Consider the following 26825-nt stretch of genomic DNA (forward strand, 5'->3'; position numbering starts at 1 on the left):
CTCAGATAATCAGAAAAAGCTGACATTTCAACCATAGTCATAGCAGTTTTTTACTTTCATTTACTTTCTCTTCTTCCAATAACAACTCAATAATTAGCTGTAGCTACAAGGTGAGAGGCAGAATTGTCTTGTTTCTCTAGATATGTAAATCATTTCTATATTTACTTAAAACTGTCCCACCACTGAAGATCATTAACTTTTCTCCAGAAATAAAGCAAAAAAATTATATTTTAGATGAAAAAAAAACAGAATTCTTGTTTATGTTTCTTATTTTTCTGAAGAATAATGCCTTTCCATGGTAATTACCCACATAACTTCAATGTGAATCTATTGGATATTATGATTTTCATGCCAAACTGAAAATGCCACATGACAGTTTGTAATCAGTCCTTTGTGGAAGGATTTTTAAGACTGAAGAATGACTCCACGGTTTGTCAATAGGGAAGATAACAAAAGTACTGGATGTTTTGGGTCATCCCAGAATGAGACCAAAAACTATTACTTCATAGACTCACAGCCTTTGTGTGCCTGTTGAAATGCCTATCTGTAGGCTGAGAAATTGATTTTTACATCAGAACCTCAAATAAGTGAGGTTTTAAAAGGTTTGAGGAGGATTTCAGATTGCTAGACAAAATAATAAATTTACTTCTGCCTTTTCTGGTGTTCCCACTGTGAATTCTTCTAGAGAAGTACTAGAGCACTAATCATTCTACTTCACTCTTACAGAAGGTATTGGTATCTGATATACAAAAAAAAAAACCAATTCTGTTCTTATGGAGCTTATCTGTTTTGGGTTGTGAGACACTGGATCAGTAAAAATATTATTTTAATTTTGTGTTGGAACCAACTCTGGGAGAAGGGGGGCAGGGCAGGGCACCCAGAACTCACACAGAGTAGCTGCCAGTCAAAAGGGCAGCCTGGGAGCCCACCACATGCCAGGGCCCCTGGAAGTCCTAACCCAGCCTCTAACTGAGTGCACCAACCTCATGCTGGTCTGGAGGCACAGAACTGGCTTGCAGTCAGTGAGCTGGATGTCCTGCCTGGGAGGGATGGCCAGGGTGGCCAGACCACACCAGAACGTGGTCTCCGTCTTGTCCTTTGTCTCTCAACCTGCCATCACCATACAGAGCAGGACTTCTGCAGGATTTTTCAGTGGTAGCTATTTTTCTCTAAATATCTTTTTGTAATCTCCTTCCTTTCTCTTTCTTTACTCCTGTTTCTTCTTCTAATCTCTTTCTTTACTGTTTTCTTAATCTCTTTTGGGTAACTTAAAAGCAGTGGGTTGGATTCTGCTAAGTTTTTGGGTTGACATGTGCTGGGTTGGTGCTTTGTGGAATACTTTTCCTTGGTTGGTTGTTACCCTTTTTAAACTTGCCAAAATCGTTATTTCCTCTTGAAATTAAAAGCCTTTCCTGGGAAAACCTGTGAAGCATTTCTCTCTTTAGGCTATCTCAATGTATTAAGAACCAAATGCTCTGCAAAAGTTTGGTGGGTGAACTCTTGGATTCTTAAATATAAAAGTAATACTCTCAGTTAAGCTTGTGGCTTCAGCATGTGAGTCTTACATGGATAGACTATTGAATAATTTCAGCTTGAAACCCAGCCTAAATTTAAAACAATTGTAGAATATAAAATACTTATTAAATTGCATACAAAATCTGAATTAAAAAAAAAAGAAAAAAACAAGATCACTTTTTTGTACTGTAAAATGGAATATTATATCTGAGGAAATAATTGAGGTATTCACACCAATTTATGTAGCTTTAAGTGCTGAATTTCTGCTCAACCAGAACACAGTATTACCTAAGCAAAATGTACCCTTTCTTGTCTTGATGGGAAAATGATTCAAATCACTGTAGTGTATGTACAAGAACAGGCAACATATGCTTTTGTCATATTCTGAAAAGTAGTGAAAATTTCTCTGAAGCTATTATGTCTGCCAAAACCAGTAAGAAATGTGATTTAACACATTTTTATGTGTCTTTCATTTTTTCTTTCTGCTTCATGTTCTCAATATGCATAAATGTTGTAGTTAATGAAAAGTAGCCATGGTGAACTTTTAAATACAGTAGAGTGCTCATTTTGAAGAAGAAATAACAGACTATGGCATTAGCTACATCAAGGCCACCAGGAAATAAGTTCAGTGGTATAAAAAACCAGTTTACTTTCATGTGGTTGAAAGAAGTGTGTATTACACAACTTTTATAAAAGACACTGAGTTAAATATTTTTAAGAGACTGGAAGAGAGAGAAGCCCTTTTTAAATCATTACGAATTATAAAAATAACATTTCCTTTAGTTACAAACTATTTTTAAGATGTTATATAAAAATTTGCATACATATATATCTGTTCAGAAACAAAATACAGCCAAAAATGCATTATGATTGTTTTTATTTAATGTCTTTTTTTCACATTTTGTCTGGATTTCATTCCTCTAACCATTAGTGAAGCCCAGAATATGTACTAGCAAATACATAATCACTTTTTAGGCTATAAGGATATAATTGATGTCTTTAAGACTCAGTAACAACAAGTTCACATGAGAACTGTTAATTGACAATTGTTACTCCAACTGAAAACTGAAATCAACAAATTTTCATTTGTTGGCAAGTTTTTTTAAAAAATCTTAAATATAGTAACCCATATCTCTGGGTTATTATAAAATTAAATTTAAATCTAGTCATATAATTCTAGCTTAAGTTGGCAGACACTTCAAGAAATGTCCACTATGATCCTAGTACAGAGGACTTAATGTGGAGATGAAATCATCTATGGAATTAGATTTATGCATTGAATTCAGTTAAGAATGAAATTAAAAGGCAAGAACAATTGACAAATAATGGTTTAAATAGACTGGAACAAATAGAGGAAATTCATGTAAATGATAACCATGTGATAGCTTGACCAGTAACGTTCAAGGTCTTCATCACAATACTGGACCATTTAGCTGCCAAGTAAATCAAAGAATAACAGTCTGTGAAAACTGAATCACACATTCATTGTCACAGAAAAGCTTTCTATGTCAATATTCAAGTAGTTTGGGGACAACAGTACAACTTTCAGCCAAATTTTACTTCTTCCAAAGAAATTTATTGTACAAAACTATCACTCAAAATTCAGTAAAATTTTTATAAATCAGTATTACAAATATTAGATAAGACCATTAAAAAACACAGAGGATTTAACTAACTGTTTCTTTCCTTTAATTTCTTTACTCCCTGCCTTTCCTGAAAAGATTAAAAGTGTCTCTGGAAACACAGCTTACCTTGCTGAAGTTTACAGCTCCATAGGTTTACAGAGTAAAATATTTTTGTTGTGGTGTCTGCTTATTCAGCACTCATAATTATATTTTAACTACATACACAGGAAACTTCCAAAGCCTATGGCTTACCTTCTTTAGGGAAAGAATTCCTTCCCTTGTTTCTTTGTCAGTAGATATGGAGAATACTCCAGAGCCATCACCATTTATAATTGTGTACTTCATGTCTGCATTTGAACCAGTGTCTGCATCATTTGCTTTGATTTTGCCAACTGCTGATCCAACTTGAGCTGACTCAGGAACATACAGCTGATAATGTTCTGAGGGGGGACAAAAAACAACAACTTAAAAAATTTTTCTCCAATAATGCTACCATTGTAACACAGCAGGGATTCTGAAACCTACCAGCACTGAAAATGAGAATATACCTCCATTAAAAGATACGCACATACCAACAGAAACCTTATGCCCTACATAAACAATGACAATCCAAATACCTTCCTCGTCTGAGGAGTTTAGATCACAGCCCAACCACCAACACAGAAAAGAGAACAAAATAACTTCTGTTATTACACATCTTCTGAAACTCTACAAAGTGTCTTTTATGTTCCTCTTAGGCACTCTGTTGTAGTGAGTGCAGTAGTGTAAAACTGAGTTGCAGGACAGTGGAACAGTGGGTTTGAAAGTCGATTTATGAAAGCTAACACGTTGTTACAGTTTGCTTTAAATCAGCTAGTGTGACTGCAGAGATGCTGTCGGGAAGCATGTAGAGAAAGAAAGGCAAAATTTAAATTGAATTCAGAGATTAAACCTGAATTATGGCAGAAACCTAGTAGTGGCTGGATGAAGAAATTATGAATCAACAGAATGTGCAGTTGGAAAGGGAATGGATGTCATCACAAAAATATAGTTAACTGACTTTACAGACACAGAAGATTCCTAAACCTATTATTTGTCTAATGCTAGAACATAACACTTATAAACAAATAGTAGTTTGAGAAGGATGGATGAGACCATAAAACTTTGTTAGTCCATAAGGAAGGAGAAGTTTCCTAGGAAAACAAAAAATGAGTTATCGTTCATAAGGCAAATCTCAAGGAAAATAAGAAATGTCCTGCAGAACAAGAGAAAAAGTAGGCATACTTTTTGCCATGCAAAAAAAAAAATACCAAAAATGATGTAACAGGAGAATTACTTAATTCAATGAAAACATATAGTTAATACTTTAATGCAATTCTTTGGTATGCATATAAAAGCCACCTACACAAATTTCCAAACAAATGATCTGCCATGCTTTGTGCTTACAGATGATGTCAACTGATACTTTTATATTGCTCATTGCTTTATTTCCTACATAAAATTATAGTAATGGGATAAGATTCATTTTGGAATTTACTTACTTTTATAACACATGTAAAATTACTCTTTTGACACTTTTGCTCTGATTAATTATCTCCAAAAAGGGAAAGGTTGAGGCTATTAAGGATATGTTATATAATCAAGACACTTCAGGAACTAGATGTGTTATAACTCATATGACAGGGTGAATTAATTGGAGACTTCCAAATAGTTTAGCTAGTTCAAATATATCTACATGACACTCCACTCTGCTTTATAATCACACCCCAAGTGTTGGCCATCTGTTTCAGAAAATCATTTTACTGATACCAGCTTGAAAGATTCTTAAATACTAAAACTTCTAGCAAAACAAATATTTGAAATGACTCATTAATTATCTGTCAGTATTCAAAGAACTGAAATGTTTCAAAGATGTAAATGGAGTTAAATGAAAACTGTTAAAAAAAATAAAAAATGTTAGATCACAAGGTCAGAAATGTCTCCCAACAATGTATAACCACTGCTTCACAGAGATAGCCTGAATATGTCTCATACAGAAAAGAGCCAAATAGATAAATACAAAAAAACCTATCTAAAACTAACAAACATGGAGGATAAAATTCAGCAACACAAAGGTTAGATAAAATATATTATAGACATGTATTTAGGCTAGTGGTGGAAATTAGAAATGTTCTTACTAAACACTAAATCTCTGTAAAGTTTATTTCTAGTGAGAGGAAACAACTAAAGGCTCAATTGAACACTGGAACAGGCTCCCCAGGGATGTTGTCACAGCACCAAGCCTGACACAGTTCAGCATTAGGGAAACACACTCAGGCACATGGTGTGATTCTTTGGGGTGGTCCTATACAGGGCCAGGAGTTGTACTACTCAATGATCCTGATGGGTCCCTTCCAACTCAGTGTATTCTGTGATTCTTTGAACATTTCCTTGGGCATTGGATAAAGGAAGTTTGAGAATCATTATAAAATGTGGGATGTGTATGCTGTGAATTTATGATTCTGTACTGTAAGCTCTGAGTAAGTCTCAACCCTCTAAAAAAAATTAATTGGGAAGATAGGAGCCCTGAGGATCAGGTATCATCAGTCTGTAGCAAAAGTGTTTCACCAAATCTGCACAAGTTAAACGGATCGTTCCTTCCAGCATCACAGATTTTTAGGAGTTGTTGTAAAACAGAAATTTCTTCAGGATGGTCTAACTTTTTCTAGAGGAGGTGCCCAGTTTCTTCTGGGTCAAAAATCTATAGAGTTTGATTTGATTCTCAGTCTTTATAACATTCACTCAGATGATTCTCATGAAAGGAGGAAATTAATACTCCTTTCCAGATAATGTACTGTGTAGGATAGTCATATCGCTTTGCAGGACTTTAATCTATGATAATTGAAACATTTTTCAAATGCATATATGTGATCATCTTTTAATAAACTTTATGGCTTATCTGTAGTTATAGTACAGAAACAATTTATTTATCTTTAGAATAATTTACTTTCATTCTACAGGCAACCTGCAGTGCTGTTATTTACTCTCAGAAAAGTGATTTCTTTGTCTAAACCTCTCAAAAAAAGAAGCATGACAATATTTAATGAAAATCAATAAGCATATTATTCAATTCATTCATTAATCTATTCCAATGATAATTTTGGCTTACTTTTACAGGTTATAATTTCTTCTTGAACAGTAGGAATTACATTACTTAACAAAGGAAGGGAGAAGAGGTATAAAACTGAACTAATAGAGAAATAAGCAAGTATCTGGCCTTCTTATTACTTTTTTATCCAAGGCATAGTCTTAGCAACATGAGGATAAATACTGCTTGGTGATGAACCAAGAGATACATTTATCACAGCTCATACACTGATGTCTTTTTCTATCTACTAGTAAATGGATAAATTCAGCATCTCATTGTTTTAACATAAAATACCACCATATCAAAAATGTATATCAAAGTGCTATGTGAAGAAAGTTTTCCTTGAACTTACTAGCTAAATATTCATTCATGAACCAAACTGATGAATTTTGGAGAATAAGAAAGCAGTGAGTCAAGTTTGAAGTCTGATGATTGTGAGAACAAAAATTCCAATTAAAAAGTAGTTGTGCGGCAATCAAAACTGTGGCCAAAAATATCTGATGTCATAATTAATCACCTGAATAATGGGTTGCTTGTGGACAATACCATCTTGGGAAAAGCTGGTCAGTATGCTGGAGGGCAGGGCTGCTGCCCAAAGGGACTTGGACATGCTGGAGAAATGGGCTGACATGACCTCATAACATTCAGTGACGGCACTGGGGAAGAAATAGTGCTGTTCATCAGTACATGCTGGGGCCAGCCCATTAAAAAGCAGTTTTCCAGAAAAGGATGCAAAAAGGACCTTTTAGCACTTTACTAGACGAGGCTCTTGGCTACTTGGTCTAACTGACCCTACTTAAAACACAGCTTCGGGTCAGATTGCCTTTTCTGTTCACATGAACTTATAATCCTGCCATTTATAAAAGTTTGTCTTATGTTTTACTGCCTGCCGTCTTTGATAAAACTAAAATGGAGCTCCAACTCTGAATTGTGCTCAATCTTCCTTGGTGGCTTGGTTTGAGAAAGTTATTCTGCATTCACAGAGCTGCTTGTTTTCATTAAACATAATAGATGAATCTGGATTTCTCTTTTGAAACTTCAGTTTTCTAGAAGTCTATTTCTCACAGTCTTGGACATTTGTCACATCTTCCTGTACTGTGCTTATTTTTAATATAATAAATCCAATTTTAATCCATCATCAGTATGAATACAGAAACTTTTATGATTCCTGCAGCTCAGTCAATTTTATATCTACTGTCCTTGATCTGAATATTCTTTTTGATGCTGATATCTCTTTCATACAACTAGAACTTTAAAAAGAAATTTTTAAGAGGTATTTTTTGGCTTATTCTTCTTCCCTGACACAAAAACAATGCTTTTGCACTTTCTAAAAACCTTTGAAATGTAAGTGAAGTTACTTCTTATTTGCAAACTCAAACCCTTCAAAATTTGTTTGTCTTGAAACTCTGAGGAACATAGCAATCTTGGGTCAATTTAGAAAAAAAAAACCCAAATATTTTTCTTTAATGCAATAAAATCTGTTGGCTGTAATAAGACTTGTGCCCCTGCTTTTTTGCAATCCATATGTAAAGCAGAAGTTATGGTTGTGATTAAGATTTTAATCAAGGTTTATGTTCCACAACACTTTGTCTTTAGAGGCAGGAACTAAAAGTTCTTTAGAACTTTCTGACTAGTTCTCAGAGATCAAAAGCATTCTCATTTCTTGTAAAAAGTGTGATGTTTATGCCACTCATAAGTAAAAGTAGAAAGATAAAGAAAACCAGGTTTCCTGGATTTTTAGAATCAGTACTTCCTGTAGGCATTGAATACTCAAATATGCATTTTCTATGCAAACAGCACTGAAAAACAACATCTACACTTCATAGTCATTGCTAATAAGCAACTTAACAGCTGGGCATGATCTCTGGAAGCCTCTAGAGAGAGACTGTACACCAACTGTACTCACAAAGCAAATGTCACTCACTGGTCGTTCACTTTGAAACCTGAGCTTACACTTATAAACAAAATAACTGAACTAATTAATTGTTCCGCAAATTATTGGGAAAAAATCTCCCCTTTTAAGAATATGTGAGAAGTAAAATACATTTTAGCAATAGAATTGTGTTGTGTGACTGTTATGAGAAAATGTAATAGTTGCAAAGGTAGGAAGTGATGAGTGTGAAATTCAAAAAAACCATTCCTCTAATTATAATGAAAAAAATCTTAATGAATAAACAATTAAATGTAGAATAATTTCTGGAATGAAATGCTTTCTAATACTCCCTGGATACTGGATCAGTGCTGGACTCATCATCATCGTGTAGAATCACAGACTCATAGAATGGCTTGGGTTTGAAGGGACCTTAATCTGTTTTTAACTCCCCTACCACAGGCAGGGACACCTTTCACTAGACCAGGTTGGCCAGAGTACCATCCAACCTGGCCCTGAGCACTTCTGTAATCATTTTAACTCAACAGTCTCCAGTAACTTTTTTTTTAACCCTTCTGCAATGTCAGACAAATCTAACAAAAGGACAGAGGCCTAAAACACATTATGATTCCACAAGACTCTTAGTGCTTAGTGGGTCAATAAAGATCCGCTAAAAAATCAGGAAAAATTCTGCTTTACTCATCTCATTTGGCAGTATCCAAATGGTAAAACAGCAGGCAGATAGCTCTGAACTAGTCACCACAATAGGACAGGATAGTGAGAGGATCCTGATGGGTGAGTATCGGAATCATAGGAACTGGATGTACTATTTGGAACTGGGAATACAGAAAGAACCACATTGGAATATGAATTTCAAAAGAAAATGAATAACACATACTTCTGCACATAATTAGCTCATGAGTCATATTAACAAGGCTGGATAGTAGACACCTTTCTAGCACTAAACAGAGTTAATATCTACTTCTGGGATGTGAGTTTACTTTTTCAGAACTAACAGGAGTATCTTCATGCAATATTCCTATTTAACATAACTGTGTACTTTTCATACAATGACATTGTAAAACTCTAGGCCAAGCCATGAATCTACGTAATTTCATATTATATTTACACACTACCATGAAACAACCAAACCTCAACCATCAAGATATATGAAAAGTGTTTTAAGCCACGACTTGTGTTTAAATCCTGCTTTATCCTAAAAAACTGAGCTAGATGTATCAAACAACAAAATCTACAAATTAGACTCTAGACAATAACTACACAATAAAACAATAACCACAGATCTCCTACACACTGGCCAGAATATAATAATTAGCACTTGATGTACAAAGCATGTCAGTTGAAACATCTGTCTAGTGTGATAGTCTTGATGCAATCAGAATCTCTTCATACTAAACAAAGCAAAACACACAAAATTTATTCATCTTAAGCAACCCCAGAAAGAATTAATGAAGGAAAAGTACACAAAACATTTTGAAGTAACTCAAGGCTGATAACAGTGTCATCAGTAGAGGGAACACTTTCTATTAAATTACTGAAATAAATTTATGACTTTGATATTAGGGCCGTCAGTCATCAGCCACATGGATCCATCAGTGGTAAAACTAACAAGAATGGAGAGATGCAAAAATCTTCCCATGCAGAGCACTGTCTGTCAGTTTACATTAAATAGATAGTTCTTTATAACTCATCTCTCTAAAGAAAGGAAATTTGTGATGATGAAGAAAAAGAAATCAGTATTATTCAAGATGCACTGAATTAACTGATGAGTAAAATGTATTTGAGGTTTTAGGCTATTCTCCCGCTGAATTTCCAACTCCTTGCCAACTTCAGAGACAGAGTAGTGTGTCTTGCACACAGAATTTTTCAGCTATGTTTCTTATTACAGAAATGTTTATTAACAACTATTTCAGAACTGTAGCCATCAGACTGATAAAGTTATGAAGTCCTGTTTCACATTATTCCTTCTAGATTTTTTTGATATTTCAGAAAAATGTAGCTCTTTTTTTAGAAATTTCTTTGCAAGAAAGTCAGCTATATTTAGAGTAAGTACAGAGAAAAATAAAGTAAATTCATTTAAGTAGACATATTAAGAACCTTTATTTCTAAGTCTTAAGTAGGGTTTTAAAGGGTTTCTTTAAGGGGAAAAAATCCTGCATATCCTACTGCAAATGCATGTCTAATGACCAATGTTCTACGAAAGCCAGATAAGTACAATCTTTTAAATATATACAATAAAGTATATTTCTAAATAAAACAACTAATAAAAGCATCAATCAGACGTGCTTCTCAGTTTGTTCTCAAGTCAGGTACTCATACAGTTAGAATCAGATTCAAAACTCAAAAGTATGGTAACGGAGAAAAGGAAACTGACCAAAAGAAAGTCTGTGGTTTAGCTGAGGCTCAGCCTGTCCCAAGGGTTATACACTCGATATGTGCAGTTTTGGTTAGCACTTCCCTTGAATTCAATTCTGAATGTGACAGGCCTCAGTAAGTCTCATTTAGCATTCCGTCTAATAAGGAAATTGAAGAGAAATTTAACTGAAAATCATGGCACACAAAAGAGAAGAAAAATAAACAATGAAGTTATTTCTATTAGTGCAAGACTCGTGTATTATTGTAATAGTTCATGATGTTATAATGGTCTTTTTTAGATCAACTGTACTTTGATTCTCTATTACTGACATATAGCTTCTGCTATCTTGCAAGGGTTTTAAAATATATTTCTTGAATAGGAGTAAAAAGAAGCAATGTCATTCAAAACTGTGGTAAAGAAAGCAAATGCTTGTATTCTACAAGACTTGTTCTAAGAAAAATATTTTATGTTAAAACCAATAAATATTAAAATATATTTTTTGTTCTGTTACATAAAAAGTTTTCATTAAATTTGAAATGATGTTTTTTGGTTTTCAATGTTATTATAATCCCTTCAAATGTGTAAAGTATAACTTGAACACATTATATTTCTTTAAAAATTAATAGAAATAAAAAAATGTATATACCAATGTACATTTCTGCCTGCCAGTCAGTTTTAATATCCGAACCGTTCCATTCAAAATAAAAGAGGTCAATTTTTGAAATCTGATACATAAGGATTCATTTCTGCATCGATTTTGAAGGAAATTTAAGACATTTCTTCTTCTTTAGCTCTTTTAGATTTTAAATCTGTTCAAAGATAGGCCTTATCTTTTACCTTTCCAATAGTTAAAAAGTATTAAATAGAATCATGGATGTAATGAAAATTTTGAACATAAAACCAAATATATTTTATTCAAGGCTGTGTTTGAAAGGCTTTATGTTTTCATGTACTTCTGAGGCACAGAAAAAATATTCATTTGCACAACACTTTTAATAAACCTACTTACTGTTTGGTCAGATTTTTTATAATATGTATTGTCAGGGAGCTTTGTTTTTCCATGGAGCTTTGGGATCTCTACCACTTTATAAATCTTCTAATTCAAACAACTTAATGCATTTCCTGGTGGAGGTACCTATAGCCACCAATCCATTACGTTCTACAACAACTTACACAGTGTCTAAGACCAGATTACAATATTCTTACTGGCTTTGAGCAATCATGACAAGGAAATGCATTTACATTCCAGAGGATTTTTAAATAAATTATCAACTGAATTCAGAATTCCTACAAGACCGCAGCTACTGTGTCAGATCAATCCACATCCAGTAAGTGGGACAGAAAATAATTTCCTGTTACTGGTCATATTAAGTTATACTAAGAGCATTCTAGTATATATTCTTTATATATGCATATGATAACAATATTTGACATCAACATCAACAATTCACTCAACTAGAATAGAGGCAGACTCCATCATAGCTAAACAACAGATGGGCTTTTGCCCATCTGTAATGCCATAATTGATCCTAAAGGTTTACTTTGGTATAGAGAAAGAAACAGAAGAAAAAAATTGATAGATGTGTACAGAAGCAGCCAAAGGCATGCTGGATTAAATCTTTTAATGCATTATCTATTGTTGTTATCTTCCATAGGAATAGCATAATTCCCTTGTGGGATCAAACACACAGTTATTGAAATATGCATTCAACAAGGACTGGAGAATAATCCACATATGACAAGAGTATTCCTTTGTCACCTATCCCACTCTTATCCAGTGGTTAACTGAAAGACGTCTTTAACTAGTTTCAGTATTCTAGCTATGGTTCATCTGAACCCTGTAGTTCATATAAAAACACTGGAAAATTATAAAATATTGGTGAATCCAAACACTTTCCAAGCTCCTTCTCCCCATGAATTTAACTACTAACTGGATTTCACTAATAACTTCTTGCTTCACTGAAAATCAAAATGATTTTGAAATCAGTTATATGTTGAAATTGTACATACTCTGAGGAAACCTGGGTGGATTGTCGTTGACGTCAGTGAGTGTGATATTTACAGTTGTTGACCCTGACAGCCCTCCGACCTGCCCAGCCATATCTTTGGCTTGAATGACAACGGAATAATGCTCTCTGGCTTCCCTGTCCATGTTGTGCAAGGCAGTCCTGATGACTCCTGTGAGGGAAAGAAAACAAACAAACAAATTATCAGAATTAGCTTGTTCATACAAGAGCAAGGGCTGGACATAACCTTTCTCTTAAGCTGATGTCAGATGCTGCTAGAAAATCGCTTTGTTTGAGGTTATAGAGAAATGAAAATAATATGTATTGAATAGATTATTATATTAGTAAATAATCCAATTTAAAAGACATTCGTAGCCCATATGTACATTGTCAAAATACCAGTATTTTCCCATATACTGCAACTGTTTAAATAGCTACTTAATAGAAAAATTAGTGAATGGGAACTTTTACTGCACTGAATAAGACACAAATTTTTAACAAAAGGTAATTTCTTAATTAAAATATGACATACCTCTTAAAACTACCCAAAAGCTAAATTTTCTTATTTGACAAACCTCAAAAAAGATACTTTCTTATTTGATATATGTCAATCATATAGATTTATGTTCATAAGTGTGACTTACCTAATAATTGTCTGTAAACTAAAAGATAAGCTTTTTATAGGTTTGACTACAGTACAGAGAGAAAACCAAAATTGAATGAACCTACAGTTCTATTCATTTTTATCCAACACTGTCAGAATTTTTTTTCACGTTTAATTAATTAGACATGCAGAAGCAAAGATTAAAATAAAAATAGGGACAGTCAGCACTGTGGGCTCAGTTTCAGTCAGGGGACATTTTTCACCTATGATGGTGCCTTTAAATTAGGCCCTGATAATTTCTTTGATCACAGGTTGAGAGAAATATCATGGAATTCAATAAAGGGAAATTTCAAGTCCTATACTAGGGAACCAGTACATGCTGTGGACAGTGTAGCTGGGAAGGAGCCTTTCAGAAAATGATCTGGTGTGGTCCTCAAGTTGGACATGAGCCAGTAATGTGTCCTTGTAGCAAACAAGGCCAACAGCTTTCCAGGCTATATTATGAAGTGCATTGCCAGCAAGTCAAGGGAGGGGATCCTTCTCCTCAGCTCACCATTCATGAGGTCAAATCTGGAGTGCTGGGTCCAGTTCTGAGCACACCAGTACACAAAAGACATTGATAGACTGGAGTGAGTTCCATTGAAATAAATAGAGAACCATGAAAAATTATAAACATTACTTTTTCAAAGAACTAAGGTTTTAGCTTAACTTGTTTCAGACGGCTAAAGTTAGTGGTTGCAACAACCAGTAACAAAATATACCATAGCATGATCAAATGTTGCTTCTGGGTAAATTTTAAACATATAATAGCTACTAAAGCAAAGCATCTTAAGTAGATCCTTGTTCTTCTAGACAACTTTCTGTACAACATGATCTCAAGCTTGTTGTCCCCCAGAGTTTCAGATGATGTAAAAAATGGTTTCCAGAACACCTCTTTTCTTGCACTTCAAAATTACTTTCTATGCATTTTTTCAGTGAAACCATTTAGCCATTATTATATACAAAATGGAAATTTTCATGTAGCTTATGCCATTGTTTCCATTCCATTCTGAAAACAAATCACACATAAATTAGTAGATCTATCCACAGAGAACAATATTTTAAAGTATTCATGAAGTTTCAGAATTATTTTAACACAGTTTTGCACTGTAACCTTCTTTCCATCAGAAGTATAGATTTTGGACAAGTTGACTAAAAGTAGTATACCAGTCTGTTTTAGTTCATCAGTGCTTTTTTCATTAAATTGATACAGTTTGAAACAGATCTCTTTTTTTGGAAATGGTAGTATGATATATTGAAATTAACCACAACTTATACACATTGTAACAAAAATTTGTGGAGGTATTTAGATAAAAGAAACTGATATAATTTAAATATACATTTACATCAAAATAAATATGGTTCACAAAATTTGGTACTACTATCCTGAAAACTCATTTTACTGAAAAAGAGGAATATAGGAAAATATTAGAATTAAGAATGTCCTGCTTTGACATTTTTAAAATAAATTGCTTCAGTTTTTTACATTGACACCAAATGTATCGGAACATTTCATGCTTATGCATATGCATGTAAGAAGTATATGATTTTTAGAACCTTCTATTTCAATCTGAAACAGACCAAGTGTTACATAGTAGAACTTCCGTCTTCTGTATTATCCTCATAAATACAGTAGTCACATTTTTAAATTAATTTAAACAAACAGAAATTCTTATGTATTACTATTACTTTCCTCTTCTTTTTTGCTTTAGAGAGTGTGATACTGAATCAATGCTTATAGATAGCTAATAAGGATTTGTGGATGAATAATAATTTGACCTCTCTCTCTTGCATCAGGTTCTGAAAAATTACTCTTTTCTGAAAAGTGAGTAAAGAAAATGGGCAAGTTTTTAGTTTCAAAAGCTTATATCCAAAGTTTAGTATAAGAAAACTAGTTTTAAACTTTAATGTGCTGAAGGAAGGACATAAGGGAAGATTTAGTTCCCTCTCTTTTTTTGGATGCATGTATATTTATACATCCTAAAATCACGAGATCAATATGAAGTATCTAACTACTGTGAGGATCCTAATGCTTTATCCTTGTCACTAGTAGCTCCACCAACTGTTCTGGCAGCATAGCACTGAAATCACACATAATTTCAAGTTTCTCTCATGATCCCAAAATGTGTAAGGAGAACTTTCTTATATATCTTTTTCAATAAGATAATATTAAATGCTCCAGGACTTTCTTTAAAAGTAGGAATTGCCCTGAGTATCTTCTGTATACCTGGCAGGGTTTCCTATAAATCCCATAAGAAGATGGGAAGTTCATTTTAAGAAAGATATTTCTCTGACTAAAACAGTAAGAAAAAAAAAAACCACCAAAAAACTGTCACAAGCTTTTTAAATTTAAACACTACCCTGATTTTGCCTCATATTTGTTAGGCAGCACTGTGACCCGTTTAACTGAGTGCTTTTCAGCTATGCCTCCAATATTTTTTCACCTTTACTGAGGAAAGCAAGAAAATAAAAAAATCAAGACATAGATGTCATTGCAGATATAACCCCATCCTGTCTCTTGTATTAAGGGAATAATTTTTTACAGTTTTATTATTGTGTCAAAAATCACATAAAACATATGAAAGACTATATCTGCAGAGTTGAGAAGGACACACAATTCTGGACCTCTACCTTCTCAAATGGTCATACCTATTTCCATCTTAAAATTATGACAGATGTTTTATCCCATATGGAAGGATCTCCCAAGACACACATTTTCTTCTAAGTTCTTTTCTAAATCTATTCAGCTCTAAATCACATCGGTTTTTATAGGATTTTTAGTTTTGGGGTTTTTGGTGACAATTTCTATTTGAAATATGACATGAAACCTACCTAATTTCCAGATAAGATTTTAACACCACCTTTTCTTATTACAATGTTTTTATTTTTTATACAAAGTACATGTTATTGGCAGATTCATTTATAACTGAATAATGGATTCAGGGCATTTTCCTCCAGTGATATTTCCAAATTAATGAGACCAGAGTTACTGCAGAACCATAGAGTATCTTAAATTGCAAAGGCCCAATGAGGATCCAGTCTTATGCTTTGTTACTCACAGGATTAACTAAAACTAAACAATATATCTAATAAGTAGTTTTACTACACATTCTACTCTGAAGGAGAAAAAAATACAATTTTTACACTTTAATACAGATACCAAGCAAGTCAGTAGACACATTTCTTTATAGTCAATACCTTCTTTTCCCCAAGATTTCTGTAAGATACTTCTAAGCTCTGCAGCATCTGACAGTGTGTTATGTTGTCTCTTTTAGTATTCTGTGAAGAACCATTTTACTTGCACACAAGAAAAGCTACAACAGAAGGTTCCACTGTGACTGAGATTGTAAAACTCAAGACTTTAATTCAAGTGCAGACAAATATCAAGGAAATGTCTGCCACAGCCAAGTGCCTAACTGTGTATTTACTGAAGTATTTAACTGTGTAGTTACATACCAGTTCGGTACACTTGAACTCATTTATCTTATTACATCCCCAAAATAAGAACTCATTTTAGATTCAGGAACCACAGCCTAGTCCAGCATGATGTCTGAATGGAACTGCCCCAGAATAAAACATTTTAAAGTTTTGAGCTCAAAGGTTTTCTGTCTAGTGGGGAAAACACAACTCCACTTTAATGACAAACTGGTTTGTCATGGGCAAGTAAGTATTATTTTTGGTTGGAAAATTTCTATTTGATTGGATCATGAGCCTAGTCACTAGAAATTTGATGAAGAGCCCCTAGATCATACTAGATCCCCATATTCTACTTTCTTATATATCTGTCTTATCATGATCATAGTCATAAATGATTTAAACATAATTTTAAATATATTTTTAATAACTGATTAAACATTTTATAATTTTTTTTACATTTTACAATGTTTTTACAATGATTTTACAATTTACTGAGGGATGTGAACTGTTGCAAATGATAATTTCATTAATATTTTAACTTTTTGAACAAAAGTTCTATTTTTATCACTGCTTTGCTTTAGGATATGTATCTACTTTATTTTATTGTAACTTAATATTCTGAATATATTGCATACATTAAAAAAAATTTCAAAATCTAATAATATTCTACCTTGAAGGAGGAAAAAATACAATTTTTGCACTTTAACACAGATACCGAGCAAGTCAACCGATACATTTATTTTTTCTCAAAACTTCAAAATAAACTTCAAATTTAGAAGTCCCAATAGACTTTGACTAAGATTTGTGTTTTAGTCCAAATTATCACTGTTAACAGAAACTTGCAATACAAAGTTTACGGCATACTCCACATTCTGAATACTTCTATAACTAAGATGTTTTTAATCTGGGCCCTTAAGTCAGATCTCCTTTATATAAGCAACATTATATATTTTGTTCCTTTACAGAGAAATCACTAGATACTTCATGGTTAAAACTCATAGCATCACAGAAATGACAATTAGTAATCAGTTTTCTTCTCTGGTCATGATAGTATAGATATAGTACTGAAAGACCGTCATTTCTCAAGGAAAATTATCACTGAAATGAAATACATGAATCCAACACATAAAGACAACACTTGAAGTCAATTGTTAAAAATATGGAAATTGAAAAAGTAAGCATATTTAAAAAAAAAAAAGTAAGAAATACGCTAGAATAGCATTCATTTGGTATTAAAAGAAGGCAGAGGATTAACCAGACTGATTGTACTATAACGAATGGCTCCAGGAAAAAAAAATTCTATTTAAATTACTATTAGTAAATATGGTCTTCTTTGAAATCTCTATGAGTAACAGACTGAAATTACAAAATGAAAAAAGTCTTATGCTGAAGCCTCCTAAATTAAGGAATTTGAATATAGCTTCACTAACTGAGTGGAAAATACAGCAATTTAAGTGGCAATTGCACGGATGCCAAATGTAATCACAGCACCTTCTCCTGTTTTCATAAAGCAAAGCATAATCAAATTAACTAAATTTAGAATTTGCTGCCCTGTCACATTGCAGAAAGAAGAAAAGAAACTCTAATCTGCAATACACAAATGCTGTAATCAAAGGAGTTTGTTATAGAAATACCATTTCAAACAGCCACCTTGTTTGAGAGCAGGAAGCTCTCATTTTTTTTCTCTTCCAATGGTTAAAGCATATGTAGATGTATGCCAGGTTTGCCACCTCTGATTCAGTCAGTATGGTTCACAGTTTTTCTAAGTACATTTCCCTCAACCGCATGTAGGCTAGTTTAACCATCAGGACATTATTATCAGGGATGATTTTTTCCTCAAGTGTTGTACCTGTCCCATTGTCTTCAGCTCACCGGAATGTCCAAATCACTGGATTTAGAAGGGATATTTCCTGTGTTTAGTGTTAAGGGATTGTTGGTTTATTTCACTCTGAGTGTTGTCTTTCCTGTAAACATCACCTTTTCACTTTGGCCTAGACATCTGCATTAAACTTTTCAGGTAATTTAGCATTAAAAAAAAAAAAAAAAAAAAAAAAAAGAGAGAGAAGAAGAAAAAAAAAAGGTGGGTTTTTTTTGGTGCAGATTTTATTAGCTAATCACAACTTAAACTCTCTTAACAAACCTAAGTCTTTTGTAGTTCTATGTGGCTGTAAAGAAACAGCTGTCTTTTCATTTGTTCTTCTGAGTTATATAGACGTGGTTGTACTTTTTGAGAACCTCTGTGGGGTTGGACAATAAACCTTAATTTACATGGAGGACTCCAGTTGTGTCTGACAGGCTGTATAGCTGCAACTTGAAGTACTGTGTATAAATACATTTTTCTGTGTTTAAAAGTAGCAGAGTAACAGAAAAAGTCAGTAGAAACAGATCAGAATAAGGCAATGCTGTCATAGTAACAACTAAATAAAATACAGATTGAGTAGATTAAGTTGAATCCAGTAAGACAAACGGCATCAATTCTTCAAATATTTTCTAGTCCAAGAAAAGCAACTTATATAACCATCTACACAAAACAGGTATGAAATGGACTATAAGAACACAGGTGATCTTCAGTTTCCAAAAGAATTTTCAGATTCTGTAAAGGAAATCGGGGAGAAATGGAGCTGGGAAACCACTTCTTGGGAGCCTGAGAGGTGGTCAGTAGAATCATTGAAAGTCAGAAACCTAGCTGTTTTCTATTTAACAAAACCAATATTTTTTTTCCCCCAAAAGATGTTAGTACCAATCACATTACATGGCTTAATTCCTAATTAGGTACAGTGTGTGTAATAATTGAAATCCTCAAATTTTAGATTTTTTTTTTTTTTTTTAGGTAACAATCCACACCTTGGAAAGAAATCTATGTATGGCTTGGATTTTTTTTTTTTTTTTGACTAAATTCTGTCTCAGCTCCTCTATTTTCATTTTTACTGTATGCCTAAGTGTGCCAGGCTCATGTTACAGATTTCTTTAGCTTGGTCTTTCAGAAACTAACACACATTTTCATTCTGCAAATTTCCTTATCTACTTCTTTATTCAGGAAGAATCTACTCTCCTTCCTAGTTTTGGTACATGACAACAATTATAGTTCCCCATAAATCTAAATTCTGTTTCTAAAGAAGTCAACGTTTCTGGGGGAAAAATTCTGCCTTTTTTTTTTTTTTTTTTAATGTGCAGATTCTGAAAACTTCAAAAAAGAATTAATTCCTCAGAAATTGTTTATCAAATGTTATGTCCTGAAACTCTGCAAGTAGTTTCTTTTGAAGTACAAAATGCATATAAATTATGTGACTGTTTCAGACAGCAAAGTGGAGTTAAGTGTTCTTTCAAGCAAATCTCCTACCTGAGTGGTTTTGACTTCTTCTAAATTGTTACTCCATCACTGAACATTTTAATTTTTTCTACACGAAATTGTTGGAGATGTAGTATGGAGAAGTAGAATAAAGCCTTAAAGATAGACTGTGAATAAAAATAATCTTGTGTCTAGTAGGACCATGCTACTATATACTACTTCTCTGCAAAATTATCATGATGAAATGATTCCGTTTTAACAGAAGGCACTTCACTGGTTTTGCACAGACACATGAATCCTTGGATTTGAATCTGAATTAGTGTCATTTATATAATTCTAAAGAAACATGTGGTTAGGAGCAAACAGGGCTCAATGGTCAGATTATCCAGCTTGAGCAACCCACTCTGATGTGTTCCTGTTAGTGCAGTAGGCATGTCTCAGACAAAGCTGCATGGGGTAAGCCTGCAGAAATATGATGCAGTTGCTGTTTTGAAAATGTTTTTTCCTTTTTTGACAATTTAATTAAAATGGATTTTAAAAACAAATTAAAATCTGTACCTAATAGAACGGAGGAAGGAATAATTACTCAAAGATGGCAATAAGTGACTGCTAGTTGTATAATGATATAAACTGTTAGGTTAAGATAGCTATTAGACATACCTAAATACAGATATATATGACTGACATATATCTTAATGTTGTCTAGGTATTGAGGACTTCTCCACAACATTTTACTTGACAGGTAGGTAAGCAGAGGAATCAAGCAAATGATGTCAGTGTGAAGGCAAGGGTAAAGAATGCTGGAAGAGATGAAATTACTCTTAAGTGAAATTTCATGAGACATAAACTTCTTATAGGTGTATTTAATCCTTTGTGAGAAGGAACAACCTTATGACACATGACAAACAAAACAATTAAGTGAAAAGGGGATGCATTCAGTAACCTCTGAACATAGCAGATGGGAATTAAGTAAATACATCTCAAAGGAAATTGCATTTGACAAGAAAGGACTTAAAACTACCTGAAAACTAACTACTTATATTCACAAGCTTGGAAATATTGCTCTCAAAATAGAATTGACTGCCAGTGTTGAACATTTCTTCTTGTAATGTCACATACCTTCAACTTACACAAAAATATATTTAATCTATAGCTAGAATGAAAATGACAAAATAAGAGCAGCTGAAGGTTAAAGCTGCTATTTCATTCATAGTACAAAGCTCTTTATTACTTCCTTCATAAGGAGAGAAAATAAAGATGGAGCCACAGACTTCTCTTCACATCTCTTGCCTACTAGTATTGAATTAGGCTTTTATACAAATTAAATTTTTATCAACTACATAACAATGTATCTAAATGGTGACAATTAACATAGTTGCTTATTGAGCAATACTTTGGTTTCTTTTCAAAGTTAATCATCTTGATAAGAGGTCAAGAAGAAAGACAATGATTATAAACCTCTCCTTCCAAATAGGTTTGAAATGGTGTCGAGCTAATTAAAAAATTGAATGTAACATACAGTCTTGAAAAGATTCCACATTTGGACAAAATCTTATGTGCTAATTTAATTACAACTGACTGACAAGGTCAAGACATATAATTCAGATAACCTGTTAGTGAGAAAGCTTGCTTAGCCAACAGACCAAGCATTTGTATGCTGATTTTGTCCCCGTGATACTTACCCGTTACATACCCACGAGCATTCTATTGAACTGCAATGCTTCATTGACCCATGCATAACATGTTAAGGACTTTATAGTAGTATAATTTATAATTGTTATATTATACATATATATTATATATAAAATATATAAATATATGTTAAATATATATGATATTTAATATAATATATTTATTATATAGACATAATTTATAATTGCTGTAAGTCAGACTGCAACCTTACTGACCACTTCAGTATGCTTATTTGAAAATCATGCATGAAATATAAGACTGGTGTCAATAAGGAAATCTGAATAATTTTCTCCATGTATCCTAGGTACCTGAACTTCAATGAAACCAATTCTGCACGACATGTAACAATAGGGCCCACGCAATCTAAGGTCTGTTCAAAGTAAAACTATTAAATTCAACAGCCAGTAGAATCCCATCAACAAAAAATTTTTTAAATGTGGAAAGTGCTTTTGTGGTAGATTTAGTATGTCAGTGCGTAAATACAAACAAGTATACATACGTGTATATATGTTACAACAGCTATGAGTAATTGTTTTCCTTACAGGTCCTTGAAAGCAAAATTCTATGAATAAAGTATTATTGTAATATTCAATGGAAAAGAAAAAAATTAATAAACCAAAAATTTAAAAATCCATTGAAATCTTGGTATTTGTATAAAAATCCCAATCTATTCACAGAATAAAAAATATTAGTTTAAACTCTGCATAAGAGAAAAAATATCTAAGAACTGCACTCTGGATAAACAGAATACTAAGAAACCATGGCAGATAAGAAACAGATATTTTTGAATGCTGAAAAATGTGTCTAGTAGCACTAAGTGAACCACAATTTTCATAACTTTCTGATGCACACAAAAATGCTGAAGATGTTATATAGATAGCATTTAAAGGAATCCTATTTTAGAACTTCTGATACACGTTCACAACTGTTATTTTCTTTTTAAACCCAACATCCACAAAATCTTTGTGTATTAGGTGACATAATAGGTAGCTATTGACTTCTGCTGAGATTCAATCAGGATTTATTGACCTGAGAGTTAGATATTGATTTAGTCAGAGAAAAGATAAATCTCTACCTGAAAGTACAATAAATCTTACAGTTGGCTGAAAACAGAAGTCTTTGTTGTTTCTTTGTTATGTGTACACTGCTATCAAGAAAATGACCACTGAATTACTGGTGTAGTTTGTTGAAAAGAGACACCCTCACACTACAGTGAATTAAAAAACTTCAAAATAAGGTCACACAAAACATAAAATATGACCACTCCACGACAAAACTCAATTTTATAAACTTGTTTCTCTTTTTGAGGGAATACATTATTCCAAAAGGTGCTCAATCTCTGTTGTACATATTAGAATTTAAGACCTCTTGATTTGAAAAAAAGTATGTTTACATTTGAAATTTTTCTGAATTTAGATGAAGTACAAATTTGAACATATGAACTCTGGCTCTTAAAAGGTCTTACTGGAGCAAGACTTACTTAGGAATAAGTCTGCATACATTTTGTTATCAGTCCTGGAAAAGCCAAGACTTTATCACAGATCTAACTCACAATGAGGGAAGTTATACAATTTTATGAATCAAAACACAAGTACCATAATTTTACACACCACATAATACAAACTTCTATGTGGGGTGAAGGAAGGAAGGAAAGAAGAGACCTCTTTCCTTTTCATTTTTCTAGCTACCATTCTCATGTAAAATTGTTGAAAAATTCAATAGTCTTTGTTTTGTACTTTCAGGTTTCAATTTTTCCTCTGAGAAAATAATGAAATCTACCAACTTACAACTCCATTTCCTTGTTCAATCATCAACCAGATTAATAATCTACAAAACTCTTTCGATGAACACAGTATTTTTATAGTTGCATAAGAAATGTACAAATGAGCTTTTTCAAGATCAGTTTAAAAGACATCAGTTTAATTAAAGATTAAACAATAAAAAGTAATATTTCAAATGGGCACAGAACAAACATTAGCTGCTTAAATCTAAAAAATTTCCAAGAGGAATTTCTTACTGACTGGAATGACATGCCAAAATATTTTTGCAAAATATTGAAAGACAGTTTTGAAAAAAACATGACCAAAGATGAAGAGTTCAAATACAGATTTTTTTATAGATATAAATATTTTGGAAGTTGTAACAAATGAAATACAGTTGTTTGCAAAATTCTACCTACACTTTTTAAGTAAGATTTTCCTAAAAAATACATTTTTAATTTGTTTACTTCTCTGGATATGAATTTGTGATTTAATAAGGGCAAGAAAACAGATCAATAGCAGTGTCAGTGAGGATTTTTCCTTCTCTGGGTTTCTATTTCATGGAAATACTTGCCTTGTGAGGACCTAGAATGACTTACAAAAGTGGACCTCAATACCCTCTGTCTGTTCATTTTAAAGCACATAAAATTTTCTGAAATGATTTTTAATTTCTCCATTTCAGATCAAAAATTCACATTAGGATAACATAGACAAAAGATAATTGGCCTATCTAGATTTACAATTTGGTACAAAGAGTTAACGATTGTTCTAAATGCACATGCTAAATAGTGACATGAAGATTCATTGAAATTTATTCAAATGCAATTGTAAAACAATAACTTAAATAAAACCAAACAAGGTTGTCTTCCTAAATATGATTGACCTCAAATTATACTATTACTGTAACTTTTGAATATGAATGACAAATAATAACAGATTGCCTAGTTTGTTAACATTTAGGAAAAGTAAGATTGCTTTTAAAAGTTTATAAGGAAAAAGACTGTTTATTAAAGATCTAATCATTAACTTTGCTTAAGTATTTATTACTAGGTCAAGTTATTATTCCTGGCCTAATTATTCTTGAACAACACATCACTGACTATATAAAAATACCATCTGTTTCTAATTATAATGACAAAATGAAACAGAAGCAGAGATTCAGATCAGTATACCAGTTTTCACTTTGAATTCTTTTCAGCATTCTTCTTAGAATGAAGCATAGGAACTTATTTGTCCAGTGTTTTCTTTGTATATGTCTGTAGAAGTCCTTTCTCTAAATTTAATCTACAATAACAAACATTTCTCTGTATATGTTGCTCTCTTTGCTAAATCTCCAGAATGACCTGAAGTAATATGAAACAGAAGACATAAAGAATTTTACATTGTAGCTACATATACAGTATCTGATATGTAAATAAAAAAGATCCTCTCACATACCAGGCAAAACCATATATATTCCATGGTACCAAGATGCCAGATGTGGGGAATCCCAAACAGGGTGGGCAGGAGCTTTTCTAGTGCAGATTATCCAGCTATTACAGCCTGCCATGTTTGGAACTGTCAAATGTTTTTCTTGTTCACCTTTCTTAAGGTCTTCTTAAAGTACATACATGATGAAGGTGAGCAGGACCTCATATTGTCAGTCTTGATATGGTATAAATCCAGATACTTCAAATCAAGATAATGAAGTTATGCTGATTGACATCGGTAAAGAATCTTATCTTTTATTTTTAGGCAAAAAGCTGCTTACTACGATTAGGACTAAGTTGTCAGTCTAGTACTCTAGTTGATGAGTTTTCGCTCTGCAGGTGTTACTGGTGACAGGAGCTCATAGCAGGGAAGAATGTCTTATATGAGCAAGTTTGCTGTTACAGCTCCATAGAATCTGGTTAATAATTACATTTTGTTTATATTTTAATGTTTATAAATCACAGGTGAAGAGTAAAATATATATTTGATTCAGTGTCTTGAGGTCATGAATAAGATACATAGACAGCAAGCTTCTTTGGGCCATTTCCTTCCTCTTAGGAAGAAGCAATTAAATTTGAATCTCTCTACCTCTACTTCAAATACTACATTTTCTTTTGTGTTTAAATTTTAGAATGTCCAGAGTCTTTTACCATGTTGTCTTACTGGAGAAAGTTCAACATACAAGTGAAACCCATTATATGCTATAGGGTCACAGTGATGCTCGAGTATAAAACATAGAATAATTACAGAAGGAAGCTTTGTGAGTGGTGTATTTCTACTAATGAAACTCTCATGGAAAACTTTAGAACTGTGTCTTCTGAGACAAGCTTTATGTAAAACAACAGTATATGTGTGAAATAGAATTTTGACTTCCTAAAGCTCAGCTACTGCAAATTAACTCAAATATTGAAAATTAAATAGATCTAAGTCAGGGGATGTCTACAAAGAACTATGTTTTTCCTGGATCTAGGACAGCTATTTGCAAAATATTTGTGGTAACTCTCAAAAAAGTGAAAACTAAAATGAAGCATCCATATTTCAAGGAATTTCATATTTGAACAAAACGCATAGCTATTTTCTACTGTACTCTTGTAATTCTTCTGTTTATGTAAGAAATATTAACTTCTAATATATAATTGACCATAAAGTGGCAATGGTTCAGAGTAACTGCTTTAGCACTAGTAGAGGTTGCCCATTTATGTCAACAATATTTTCTTAATTTTGATTAGAAACTCTCCTACACTTGTAAGATTCACTTTTAGTGAGGAACATTTTTCAGTCTATGGGACAATCTACAGCTTGAGTTCAGAGGATACACTCTCCTAAAAAAATCTTTTAAATACTTTCAAAGACTGAGTAAAAAGCTGTACTCTGATTGTTAAGAGACGAAAAAGTAAACCTTAAAAATATATTTTGACGTGCATAAAACTTTCACATGGTGATCCATAACAGTAATACATTATCACTTGGGGTTTTTAGGAACTGTGTTGCAGAAACCATTTACAGAAAGATTGGAGAACAGACTTTTATCACCCTTTTTTAAAGATTTCATTTATCAAAGGACAATGATGTCTATATCCTCAGAATCTTGAGATAATTTAATGGTTTATACATGCATAGTTTGCAAAGGAGACAGCAATATTGCTCTGCTTTAAACAATTTTTATTTTTTTTTTAAGAACAAGATATTAGAAATTTCCAAAAGCCATGTCAAAGCATTAAAAGCACGTTCTAATTCTTAAAAAAATAAAGCCCTAGTAAAATAATTTTCTTAAATGATAGCAAGTTAATATAGATAAAAGGTGCAATTTTCAAACATAAATGCATGAAAAACAGCCATTTAAAAGCATGACTTGTGATTAAGTGTGCCCATTTATCCCTGAGAAATCAGTGCCCTAACCCTGGGCAGTGAAATTTCAAAACATTGTTTTCACCCCTAGTTTCTTCTGTCAATAAAACGGATTATGAGAAGAGCAAAAGGGACGTGCTTGAAGATTCAGTCTTGCTGTGTACAACAGGGGACAGTGATTAGACCAAGGAGAAACAGGGGTTTGAT

At 32.9% G+C, this 26825-nt stretch overlaps 1 protein-coding gene across 11 annotated transcripts in view; it reads right to left on the reverse strand.

The window, feature by feature from the left end:
* The window catches only part of CDH18 (cadherin 18), a 502361-nt gene that overhangs the window by 63209 nt on the left and 412327 nt on the right, over nucleotides 1-26825 (reverse strand). For all 11 annotated transcript variants that reach the window (XM_050330958.1, XM_050330968.1, XM_050331011.1 and 8 more), the window contains 2 exons: nucleotides 12504-12671; nucleotides 3393-3580 (listed from right to left, as the gene is read on the reverse strand). In XM_050330958.1, coding sequence (XP_050186915.1) covers nucleotides 3393-3580; nucleotides 12504-12671 — 356 coding nt within the window. The remainder of the gene's footprint in view (nucleotides 1-3392; nucleotides 3581-12503; nucleotides 12672-26825) is intronic.

Source organism: Myiozetetes cayanensis, unplaced genomic scaffold (genome assembly GCF_022539395.1).
Source record: "Myiozetetes cayanensis isolate MyiCay16 unplaced genomic scaffold, myiCay2020 scf1, whole genome shotgun sequence".
Classification (NCBI taxonomy): domain Eukaryota; kingdom Metazoa; phylum Chordata; class Aves; order Passeriformes; family Tyrannidae; genus Myiozetetes; species Myiozetetes cayanensis.